Source organism: Cygnus olor, chromosome 14 (genome assembly GCF_009769625.2).
Source record: "Cygnus olor isolate bCygOlo1 chromosome 14, bCygOlo1.pri.v2, whole genome shotgun sequence".
Taxonomy (NCBI): domain Eukaryota; kingdom Metazoa; phylum Chordata; class Aves; order Anseriformes; family Anatidae; genus Cygnus; species Cygnus olor.
In genome coordinates this window covers 19,398,465-19,411,575 of record NC_049182.1, presented here as the reverse complement: position 1 = coordinate 19,411,575, position 13,111 = coordinate 19,398,465, and the positions used below count along the sequence as shown (strand labels likewise).

At 44.0% G+C, this 13,111-nt stretch overlaps 1 protein-coding gene across 4 annotated transcripts in view; it reads right to left on the bottom strand.

Moving 5' to 3' along the window:
• The window catches only part of PWWP2A (PWWP domain containing 2A), a 39,918-nt gene that overhangs the window by 3,697 nt on the left and 23,110 nt on the right, over window positions 1-13,111 (bottom strand). Inside the window, exons 3-4 of one of the 4 annotated variants that reach the window (XR_005824426.1) lie at window positions 5,129-8,529; window positions 269-365 (exon numbers count right to left, since the gene is read on the bottom strand). Coding sequence is in view for 1 of the 4 variants with exons in the window: in XM_040573736.1 (XP_040429670.1) it covers window positions 8,997-9,058 (62 nt within the window). In the remaining 3 variants the exon portion in view is untranslated. Of the gene's footprint in view, window positions 1-268; window positions 8,530-8,960; window positions 9,059-13,111 lie in introns of those variants that run through there. The other 3 variants (XR_005824425.1, XR_005824427.1, XM_040573736.1) reach the window with 3 other exon arrangements.

Sequence of the window (13,111 nt, the reverse complement as noted above, 5' to 3'; positions counted from 1 at the left end):
ATACGTGCTCAGTAGCCTCTTTAGTCCATGGTATCTAAAGGTGCCACTGCTTCTTCATTTCTATCCTTTCAATACCAAGTAATACCAAGTAATTGCCAGTTTAGTCATTACGGTACGTTACCATATGCTACAGCTTGTATCTTTTTTTGTCTTCATTTGTGAGACTGTGCCAACTTTCTTATTGTACAGGAATATGAGGAGTAAGTGCTCTCTGATAATTCAATGCAGGTTATTTACATTAAATTTAGGATTATATCACTTCTGTTACCTCTACTTTTTCTCGTGTGATGGGAGTGGGATACCCAAGAGAGCTGTCTTCACCCTCTTTTTCTCTACCACCACTCAGTCCAGCTCCTGCATCAGACCTGGACACAGAGAAAGTTAACAGGGTGGGTGTTCGGGTTAGCACAAATTAAAACCTAAGTTACTTAAAACCCAGACAGTCCAGGCCACAAGCGGGTGAGCTGCCCCAGCAGAGCTTGCACACTACACTCGGCCGACTCGAGCTGACCTTCCCTCTGAGGGAGCTCTCTGTACCCTGAATCCAAGACGTGCAGTGACGTATGGCTGTTTCCAAAGTCTGTCTTCACTTACTCAATCACTGAGGTTTTACAGCTTCACAGGATGTCCCAGAAGCTGTTCTCCCTCCGGTGTTCAGCACCAGCAGCAGACACTTGCTGGGTCTCTGTAACCCCCCAGCCTTGTAGCTGTAGCTGGCATTTCGACACTTGCACCAAGGCACACCGTAGGCACAAGTGGTGGCAGACATGCAAGGCTTCCAGAATCAGTGGTTCAGAAAGCTCTAGGCTGTATATTACAGGTTCCTGAGAAAGCAAAGGCTCTTACTCCCCAGAAGAAGCCTTGTCTAACAGTCTCCTCAGCAAAGGGCAGCCAGCCAAACAGCCACCAAGGAGGTCTCCACAAACCTCGTCAAAATCCTGTTTGTTTTTAAAGCCCTTTGCCGTGGCTTACCACAGCGGGGCGTGGGGCACCCCCAAGTTCTCATCCTGACACCTCTTGTCACGTACCCTGGTGAGCAAACCCAAAGGGAAGGCACCGCTGCCAAGCCACCCGAGAAACAAAACCGCTGCTCGCATGTCCCTGGGCCGCCCACGCTCAGGGCTCAAACCCCGCTGGGCTCCCTCACTGAGGCCGCTCAGGGCGCCCACAGAGGCCGACCCCAGAGCCTCTCCGGCAGCGTGCCACGTCCATGCCTCGCTCCTCCTCCGGCTCCCAGGCCCACTGGCTGTGTCATTGCCCTTGTGGCAGAGCTGCTCACTGTGACCGTGCTGCTCAAAGCAGGGGAGCCCAGCCAGCTGCAAGTCAGAAGTGCCCAGCAAAGCCGCCTCCACCGTTTTCTCCCGGTAAAAGGATAAAAGCAGGGCCACGAGCTCAGCTCAGCTTGCACAGCACCCTCAGGGGGCATAAAACCTCGGTACCCTGCCCAGAAGCTCAGCCGGATCTGTGGGGGTGCGGTGCTTCTGGGAGAGGCTGCTTGGCCCAAAGCGTGTTTTTTCCAGCTGATTTTGGGTTCTGACCATGAGAGGTATATGTGCTAGGGGTGTCCTCTAGCAGCAGAGGCTCTGGGTAGCCTGATTGTCAGAGACACAGCCCACACAGGAAATTGTCAGGCTCTCAGCTGCTGTGGCATTCAGCCAGAACCATCACAGCCTACCCTGACAGACAGAGCAAAGTCCTTTATAGCTGCAATACCCTAAAACAGCCAAAAGCCATTAACCATGTTTTTCTGACCCTGCATGTTCAGTGGTTAATCCTCCCAGCTGGGGCCTTCACCATTTGCAGCTCCGGCTCCAGCCCAGAGGCAGGCAGGATTCCCTGTATCTGCCCGCTTCCCAGCGGCTGGCCCTCAAGAAGGCCTTTTCCAAGGCCACCTTCCCGACACGGACACGGCAGAAAGAAAAGAGGTTTGCCTTCCCTAACTCAAGCCAGACACACACTGCGGGGCAGGTGGCTTTCTGTTCTGTTTCTCATTCCTGAATGTGAACCCAGCCCGTCCCCCAGGCACAGCGGTGCGGGAGGTGTTGCTGAACAACAGCCCTGCTGCCAGCTGACGTCTTGGTGAGGTGAGATGTTAGCGAGAGGGGAAGTGGTATTATCCAGCCTGGTCGGTGGATTTGAGCCTGGCTGCTGGAATAGCTTCCTGAACATATTCCTGGAGCAGTGATGGCAAGTACCAAGCAATAAAACGGGCCCCTGGGGAGGCAGCAGAGCTCTGCTGGGCTATTTGCATCCACGCGCCGCTCCCGACAATTGCATCTTTCTTTATCTCGGTGAGACTGACACATTTCCATTAGCTCATTTGGCTGCAGCATTCCATCTTGGGGCATTTTTCTATCTGAGAAAGGAGCTGAGAATTGCAACATCTGGGAACCTGCGGAAAGAGGAGGCCGGGAGCGTGGGCACTTCGCTGCGTTCAGCCAAGGGCCTGCCCCTGCCCTTTAGGCGACAGCTCTCCAACCCAAGGTACCTGTGTCCCCCACATCAAACGCAGCAGAGGCAATGATACTTGCAGCCAGCAGCAAGTTTACTAAGCCAAGACGCAACCGAAAGCTCTGATATAATTTCACTGTATGAATGGAAAGATGATGTACGTACATTAGTCCCTGTCCTCACGGCTTTGAAAAGGCAAACAGAGCAAACAGTGACTCACGAGAGGGTTAGCCTTCTCTGTCTGTACAGAGGAAGTATTTCTGGGATCTCATCTTTAGCACAGTCCAATATTCCTCCTTTTGCACTCCGGAGCCCCAACCCCTTTCTCTGATGGCTCAGAGTACTTCGAGTGAGCCCTCAAGCAGGCACAGCCTTGGTTTAATATTTAATGACCAAGATGACCACATTTGGAAGTTCCAGTCCCTAAGCTTTTAAGACTTGGAGCTCTTAGCTGAAAAATCTGGATTTCAAAGTTAGAACTACCTCTCCTTGGCTTTGAATACTTGCCTAAAATTCAGAACAGCCCAAAAGCTGATACACCGGTCACAGCCTGCCCAGCCCTGAGCGCCCAGCAAGCGAATAGAAACAAAGACCACACAAACACCCAAGGGAAAAACCTGAGCAGAACCATAGAAACAGACTGCAGGATGCAAACAAAAAACAGCCAGCACTGTATGAACCGGGAAATAACCTGAGCTTTTTTCTAATGCCATCCAGTAGGTGCTGAGCCTTGCCACACTCTGCCTTTCCCAGGCAGTGCCTCCACGCAGCCTTTCCTGCACAAAGAGGGAGAACGACACATCCACTTCCAACGACTTGAGCAAGGACAAGAGAACAAGAGAAAAATGGTGACAGCGAGGGGCAGTTGGTACCAAAGCCACGTTCAGGCGGGCTGGTTCCCAGCCCTGCAGTTGCTCGGAGGGCCGCGCAACGCTGCTGCATCATCCTGCTGAGGCTCCTGGCATGCTCGTTAGCATTTGGCAGCTGGAGCATCGCCGCGCCATCAACCGAGCCACAGGACGAGCTCCCTTACAGCACCGTTCGCATCTCTACTGCGCTGCGAGTGCTCCCTGCAAGGCACTACCACCCTGACCTCGTGCAGCAGAGAAGCATTCCAAGCTCCTTGCACTCCCAACTTTCTAGGAATTGCAAAAGCAGCAAAATGACTTGACCATGCAAATCTCACCAGCCCCTTACACTCCTAATAGCCTTGGAGGATGCTGTCCATCAGGGAAATGAGCCCAGCCCATCACCGGGGAGCACAAAGGTAACACAGGAGAAGCCCCGTGTGTGATTTCCTTAACTACAGATGAGGCTTCGGGCAGGTAACTGGCTTCCCTCTCACTGCGCTCCTCACCACATAATGCTTAAAAATAACGTGTATGTGACAGTGTCTGAGTTGACTACATCATCTCTCTGTTAGTGATCTATCTGATTTCCTAAAGAAGTCTTCCCATTGGTCTCACCCTAAAAAGAAATCTTATTTCTGTGTGTCAATCCCTCACGTTTCAGCTGGCAAGTCATCGCCAACCCTCCTGCACCAGAAGCTGCATTAAGCAGCTGCTACCTGCACTTTTGCCCTCATTAAGTATCACCCTTTTGATGCATCAGGGAAGCAGTAAACATTATTACTGAGCGGGATTGTGTGGGACTGGCTTCGCTGCTGAAGGCTGGCTTACTTTTATACTTTCATCACCAAACCGCTGGAGTGAAGATTAATCAATGGGGTAATTGCAGAACTCTGAAAGCTGTATGGCTAACCTCTCCTGTGGGTTTCACAGTCTTGCAGCAAATCCAGCAGGCTCCCACAGCGAGACGCTACCAACACAATGTCACAAAGGAAAAGCCATTAGTGAGCAATTACATTTCAGCAGGATTTCCCCTCTCCACCGAGCCCTAATGAGGATAACCAATTCAAGAGGAACTGCTGCAAGAAAGAATGAATAATGAGAGAAAGAGGATAGGAGTTCCTGTAGTCCGGACAGAATAAGAAATCACCCTGTGCAGGCAAAGAAAAACGTATGCTGGAGCTCTGTTCCAAGCGACAGACAGACGTGGAGACTCGCTCACAGTTACAGGAGGAACCAACTGATTTCAAAAGCATCACAGAGGTCCTGGGCCAAGGTCAGAGTTGCTACAGACAGCATACGTGCATGTGCTCACTCCACTCCAAAGCTGAATCAATTCTGGGAAAGACTTCACTGCTGACAACAGGTCACTGCAATGAAATGCCTGACTTACAGGAGGGTTAATACCTCTGTCTTGCCCTCTAGTTCCAGGCATACTGTGCATCAAAAGAAAATTAATACTACCTTGAAATAAGAACTTCCTTGAAATCAAATTTACCTGAGCAACTTTTTTTTTTGTTTGTTTTTACCTAGGTGCTCAATTACAACTAGGATATCTTTTCTTCACAGTAATAAAAATACAAGCGGGAAAAAATCTATATACGTGCTATCTTATACATACATCATAACCTCCTACAGATTCTGCCACCTGAAGAAGTGTCTTCCAACCTGCCCTTCTCTGACCACAGTGCCGGAGGCGCAGAACCCCGTTTCACAAGGCAGCTGGTACAGCACAACCTGCTCCCCTCCTTTAGGGCACCACGATGAGACAATGCAACTCAGCACAAGGCATTTCCTCCCCAGACGGAGAAACACCCTGTTACACTTACCTGCGATGGACAACTTGTCTGAAACTGTTAGCGCTGCGAGTGAAAAAATGGTCAAAGGAGAGGCGAGCAGGCGGGGTGCAGGTGTTCAGAGGCCAAGCACGTCCTGTGCTCCTGCTGCGTTGTGCCTCGCTGCAGCTGTGATGGCACGGCCCTCGTGTGCTTCTGGGGAGATTAGCTCTGCACAGCGGGGCCAGGGAAGTCCTGAGCTCACCCCCAGCTCTGCAGCTCGCTCGGCACCCACCGACTGCGCTGGAAGCACGGCCGAAGTGGCAGCAGCCTCTGAGCAGGACCTCCACCTTCCTCCTTCAACCGGGCTGGGTGCGTCTCAGTCACAGCCATGAAATGGGGCCATCAGGATTTCTTTGTATCTGTCTCTACGAAGTATGGGTAATCTTGTCTCATTAATGAGACGGCAAGAAAAAGAAGAGCTTTCCCCCGTTTCTCGTGGAAAGCATCTGGCTGGTTGAGCGTGACTTGGCATCTTTTAGCCACTGTGGTGAAATGTAACCTTGGATAGAGATTTGTCCAGGTGATTCACTTCCAGCAGTGGACTAGTAACCTCAGTTTAATCTTTGTTTAATTCAGGGAAAAAGAAGAAAAAAAAAAAGCAGAAAAAACAGAAATCAAAGGCTTCTGGGTCAAGGACTAATAAAACAAGGAAGCTAAGACATCAAAACATTATTCAACATTATTTCCCTTTAAAAGAGCACTGAAAAAAATCAAGGCTTTATTTGAATAAATGTTACACAACATTCTTTATCATTTACTTCTCAGCAAACCTTAAAGGATGAATCATATTTTCCTCATTCAAGTCTACAAAATGAAAGAGGCATAGTGACCATTCAATATACAGACAAGAAGGTAGCACGGAGCAAAGCTTAAATATTAAGCAACTAAAGCAAAAAAGTGAAAAGCAATACATTACTGTAATTCTCTATCATTAGAATATCCCTGACAATTTCATTTCAAAATGAAAATCTGGTTTCAAACAAAATGGCTGCAATACTTTCTGTGAAAACAAACGCAAGTACAATTAGCTACCTTGTCTATTTTTATGCTATTTGCTTATATACCCATATTATCCAATGCAGAGACCTGCATCACTCTTGAATGTTTTTGTTTTTCTCTGTATTTCAGCTGCTGTGCACAAGTGCTCATGATGATGAGGAAATAAGAGCACTGGTTAAGAGTCAGATGTCACACAGGCAGGCACTACTGGCTTCTACTTACAACATCAATCAGTTTTCAATCCAATGTGCAATAACCCTGCTATTACAGTCCTGGGCCTTTTTCCTGAGCAGAAACTGTTTTGTGCCATGTTGTTTGGTGGCTTCTCTTTTGTTCAGTTGTGTTTTTTGTTTGTGTTTTTTTTTTTTTTGTGTGTGTGTATTAAAATGTTATTTAATAGGCCAAGACCCTTGTACATTATCAATACAATTGGGGTTTAGTGACTAGAGGGTGAAAGGCTAGCACATACTCTATACCAAACTGCTTCCCCTTTCACCAAATCAGACATCTTCATTTTTCTAAATTCTAGTTAAATCTCAGGCCACAAACAGGACCAAACCACTGATCCTCTGACCGGTGAAAAGGAAGAGCACTGTAAAATATTAATCTGAAATTTTAAAAAGTCATATTTTATTATGAAAAATGGTACAATTTGAACCTACTGCATAGCATTATACAGCTATTTGTTAACAAGTAGGCAGTAAGTATTCAATTTCCGGCTTTATAAATAAATTAGCTCTTAAAAAAAGGAATTGAGCAAACACTAAGCATGACCTGGCTCAGTGTGTGTGCATCATTGATACGCCTTTCCTGGATCTGGATGACTGTCCTCACCTCTCACTTCCCTCTTCCCCGACTGCTTAACAAGTTTAAACCCATTGCCAACACCAAAGCCAAACAATGGAGTTGTCCTCACTTCGAATTCAGTGTTACTTAATTCAGGCGCCATACTTGAAGGCTGTGAAACTGTCTTTGTGCTGATACAGGTGCCTCTCGGAAAGGTATCTTTCTTTTTAAATGATCTGGATAAAGACACTATTTTCTCCAATTGAATCAGGATGCTAAGGAAGAAAAGAGTTTATTACAAGTCTTTTCAGTTCTCTAGAAACAAAAATTTGTCTTTGAGTAGATTATGTGCACATTTTCACTTCTTCAAAACAAATATTTTCGCAGGTTATATAATAAATCCCCAGTTAAGAACATTGTAATAAATGATACTGCTGATAAAGTGTGCACACAATGTCAAACAGTGACAAATAAATTAATATTTAATAACTCAGTATTTCAGCAGCGTGTCCAGCATTCACAAGCTCCACTGAAGTAAGTCTTAGCAAACACCTTTTTGGGGAGGGGAATAAAATGGATAAAACCCACTGGGTTCGTTTTTGTTTGTTTGTTTGTTTTTGATTTACAGCTATTCAAACAAGTCAATGTAACTGAGATCAACAACCATCAGAAACACTAATAAAACCTTTGCTCTACTGGTTACCTATCTGAAAAATATTTTTGTCAAAAGGAAAAATTAACCCATGATTAGAAATAGAAATGCCATTCAATTTAATCTCTCTCCATTCACGACTCCCATCTTCTTATAGTATCATAAGCAAAATGCTACTCTCTGTTGTAGCCCTTCTTAACGTTTTTCAAAATCCTCAATTCCCTAAGTGTTACAATAGCATAAATAAAATGCAACCATATTCACACAGAAGGAGCTTTCCCATAATACAGAGATACATGGAGTTTGTGGTCACTGTCCTTTCCATCACCTCTATGGGAAACATTGGTCTCATATAGCAGGACTGTTCATATTTTACAATACAATTGGTTTTGGACATGCTTTTGATCACAGGTCACAGCTCTGCTAACACCTGCACTAAATACTAACTAAGCCTCATAGAATGGAAAATTGCAATGCTAAAGTTAAAAATTAAAATAAAAGTTCAAAAGTTACAGTCAACTTCCCAGGCAATTGGCTCCATCACTGGCACCTATCAAAACATACAAACGTGACTGTCACATTACAAAAAAAACAGTTATTTGCAGTGATTCTTCATACTAATAATTCAAGTGGTTCCTTGCATGTAAGTGTCTTATAGTCTTCAATAATTTCATGCGTCATTTATTGCAAAAAAGTTTTATAAAATATTTCCTAACATCTTTTTAAATTTTAAAGAAAATGTACATTAGGTACAGGTGCCCTAACTGGGTGCGAGGGGGTGCTTTAACATATTTACCCCCCTTTCCCCTTCAAAAAATGTTTACTACTTGGTGAAGATTTCAGAGGAAAAATAGGACAATTCAGTCTCAGATTTCTTTCAGTCCTGATGAGCTGGTGCTCTTCGTGGCAGTGTAGTGAGGTTCCATAAAAACAGCAGTTGACTAGTGTCTCTGAGCTGAAAAGGGGAGAGAAAGGGAAAACAGTTAAATGCCTTCCAGAATATATTGCAAAAGTAGGTAAATAAAATCTGAGGTGGCCAGAGAAGTTACCGGTTCGCCTGCTCAGTTTTGTGCCTTGTGTGCAGAAGACAAAAAAATATATTTACGTTATCATAAGACATACACAAGTGAACAAACTCCTCAGTTGACCGGAGTTTTAAGAGAAGCTACCGTACCAGTCTATTACGTCTCATCCCGTTTCAGCATCAAGAGAGAACTTGTATTTTTAAAGACATTTCGAGGTTGTTAACAAGGGAAGGAAATTAATACACAAAAGCTATACAACGATGTATAGTTGACAGAATAAAACTAAAACTGACGCTGTAATGGCACTCTGAATGTGAGACCTAAGGAATGCATGGGAGCACGAAAGAATAAAGCTGCTCACCGTGTTGCTTATGTTCTCCCACTTGCTCCACAGAACTCAAACAAAGTGATAAGGCAGGAGAAACAGTCCAAGCAACAGCTTCTGCATGAGACCACTGACTGTTCAGGGCAGTAGAGAATTAATACAGTCTGCACTGACTTGCCACTTTTGTAGTGTGGAGAAAACACATCTCTAAAATAATAATATTGAAGTTGAAAGAGGCCTCTTAGAGGTATTCTGGTCCAACCCCTTTGTTCAAAAAACCCACAGGAGAACAAAAGAGGTTCCAACAGGACCCGGCCCGCCGTGTTGGCTCCTTTTACCACTATGTTGAGCTTCAGACTGCTGGAGCTATTTTAGATGTATATGCACATTTTGCAGTACTGGCAATGGCATTCTGAATAATCCAGCTGAGACTCATACCATGGATGAGAAAATCCTAAAGTTCTTTCTGAATAGACAATTCTCCCAAATAATATCCAAAAGAAATATATATAAAATGAGAAGCAAAAGAGAAGAATTCATGAAAACAGGCCTTACTCTAGCGGAGGCAGGGAAGATACAGGAGATAAATGTGGAATTTGTCAACTGCTCAGTTACCCCTTATGCCACAAAAGGACAACAGAGAACACATTGTATACAATGAGATAGAACTCAAATAGGAATGAAATTTTGGGAAAGCTGATACAGAAAAAACAAGGACTAATTACAAAATGTAACTGGGCCAGGCAAAGATGCACCTAGGTGCTATACTTTGACAGCAAACATGTAGGTATTCATTTTAATACCCAATAGATCCCCATTTGGGTATGATACTCAGAACTGATACAGAATTAAACCTATTTTAAGTGTGTTCCACTCCGAGATGCACGAAATAAACCTGCAGAGCCATTCTGTAAAGAGAAGGATGCCAGACAAAGTCCCCCCATATTCAACAGGACTTCTGCTGGTGCAGGGAACTAAACACCACAGTGTCCCAGGCTGCAAAACAACCAATACTGGGCCTTAAAGCATACAGCCAATACGAAATTCTCCAAAATAAGATTAATGTTAAATTAGTACCGTGTATCCATGAAGTCTTGAAAAAGAAGCTTTTACAGTATGTCAGAGAACCAAACGCTACTGAGAAATATCAAAAATCCTACAAAAAGTTGGATGACAGTCCAGCCAGTATGTCCAAGTGCCTGCGCTCCCCAGCTTCAGCCTCAGGGACGCAACTCCTAGCCTGCAAACGTCTGTGGTCTATGAAGGGACAAGGCAAGACAGGAATCTGGTTATCTGAGCGAGCGTACAACTACAGCTACGTCTAAGGAAATGAACAGCTAACTTTACAGTGGTGTTCCCTCCTTCTGAGGACAGGCAGTTTTGGTTTTGACACTTCATCTACCAACTTAGCGATCAATGTGGTTGCAATGCTTTTCAGATCCACACGTGACAAAGCCTCCTGTGTACCACCACCAAATCTCAGCTTACAGAAACCAAAACCTGTGCATACCCACTATCTAATCTCAGACCTAATGCAATGATATAGTACTAGATCGCACCGTTTTACATTACTGTATTAAAGTAAAAATCATGACTTCTTCATGTAAACCGAGCTCTGTTTACAGCAACTGTAGATTCTCCTCACTGCCCCATTTTCTCTCCATCTCAAGAGATACAAGGCACATGGCCACATCAAATCCAAGCAGTAAGTACATACTTGGACTAGAAGCCCCAACGTTGTTGAGTATTTGCTTGGCTTTAAACACACGCTTTGTATTTCCTAATGGACTTAGGCACGCACTTCAAGTTAAGCATGCATGTTAAGTGTTTCCCTAAATACAGGTTCTCCCTCAGATCTGGGGTTGGAAAGAACATGGGAAAAGCTTCATTTTCCTAGAACAGTGGCTCGCTAACTACAGTCCATATGTCAACCAAGTTTTACACCAAGGTCTTCCTGCTCATGCTTTCAATTCTTTTCCTTGTTTTAGCTATTAAACTTCCTTTTAAAGAGACTAAAAAGTTACTAACTTCTTTCCTAATATTACTTTTACACATCAGCAGTGCCTATAATCATAGACAGCAGATGAACTGCCACAAGGTAGTTCTTACTAAGATGTGATCCCCACATAACAACAGTGTTTGAGGATGGCTGGTTTTAGACAAAATCTTATTTTTAAATTATTCTTTTTTACCTTTACATTATGCCTGCCGCATTATTTAATCTGATCACTTAATGCAAGCCTTAAGAGAAACAGTGTGGTTGTTTTCAAGAACATGCACGTACATCCTGACATCAGGGCAGGTCAGGGGGAACAGCTATATCAGAAGTGTTCAAATAGAAGAGGGAAATAAAATAACCAGCAGCTCACCACCTCTGGGCCAGCCAGTACCTCCTGGCAAACGTGTCCTTCCCTCAAGGCAGGGGAGGGAGCAGACAGCCCTGCCCCGGCCACCGACAGCTCCCAAGCCCCCACCTGAATCCACAGCAGGCTGTCAGACGCTGCAAGGGAGCAGCAGGACTCAGGCTGATGTAAAATGCTGTCAGTCGTTGAGATCTATGGTAGACAAAATCTGGTCAACGGAAGTAGAGAATTTGTGACGTTTTAAAGAGGAAAAAATAAAGTAACCTCCTTGTCCGCCTGAATTCTTACCGAGTAGACTACTTTTGCTCTCCAGAAAACACCATACCATGAAAAGATGCTAAAAAAAAAAAAATCTGATACTAACTTTATGTGCTTAAACTAGACCTTACCAGCAGAGTTTACACCTTCACAGGAAATAACACATCATTTTGCAAACAAACTAGCAGACAGCAAAACAAAGTGTCAACACCAGCAATGTACCTGTGCAAACACTGTACTGCACATGGAAGATTTTGGTGCTCAAAGCTGGAGCAATACTCCGAAATTGCGCTGCACGAAGTAACTCTCTAAAGTTAAAATTGAAGCAATTGGTTATAGTTCATGGTGACTGTGACCTTTTCTATATTTTGGAGTAAAAAAAAAAAAAAAAAAAAAAGCAAACTTAGGGCACTGTCTACTCAAAATCAATGGCATTTTACATCCAGTTTGTAATGAAACCTGTGATAAACCAGATTTACTGAAAAAGCAAAAAAACACATTTACTGAAAAACACATTTACTGAAAAAGGAAAGCAAGCGTGACAGCTAGGCAGACGACTTGCCATTGCAGCCATACAGCTGGTAGTCAAAGCCAATTAATAACCACTCTCTTCCATGTCTTAGATTTGTCTTGATTTCTAAAACGGGAAAAACAGCAGCTATTCCTCTCCCTTTTAGAGCATGAAGCAGATGAGACACCAGTTTTCCTTTCTAGGTAAAAACCATAAAGATGAAACTGCATCTTCCTTTGGCTTTGTGTCTTCACATAAAACTGTGCACAGTTGTGTACACCTCATCAGCAATGGTCAAACTACCCAGCATTTCTTTACTATAGTAATTAAAGTCACTTAACAGAAAAGCAGATGACTCTCAGTTGTAGAGTATATTGGAGTCTCTCTGTATGCTGCTTCACTTTATTATAAGTATTCTAACAACTATCCCCATTTGGCTCCTCACAGCCTATAAACTGAAATTCAGAGCCTTTCTGGCAGTAGCAATACAATCTTTGTGGAAAAGATTATAGTATGGAAGAAATCTGAGACAACAAAAGGTGAAAGAGCAATGGACCAGCTGCTCACAAGCCTATTATGATTAGGAGCCAAAGATCCAGGGAAAAAAAGTTGATGAAAAAAATAGAAATACTCTCTTGAAATCAATAAACCTAACTATTGCAGAGTCTGCTATTCTAATACATACTAAACATACACTTGTTACCTGCATGTTTAGGAAAATTCATGAATACAGAATATTTTGAGATGGAGCCTTTGTCTTGTTGCCGTTATGCGGGTGCTAAGAGTACTGCGTGTGGATTTCGCAGACCAGCGAGGAATAACCATGGCTGGGATTGCTGTAAGGTACATAAACTGACTAGGGGATGTCTGATCAAAGGGGCTGTCCAGTCAAAACTACTTTTATCTGGATCAATAGCAGTGTTTTGTATACAAAAGGTTTCGGGCAGGAATAAATGAAATAAGTCTCCTTGGATTTAGTGACTGAAAAATAACCCCTCACACTTGCAGTTTCTTCTTTTAGTACCCCACCAGCTATATTGTAGAGGAACCTCTCT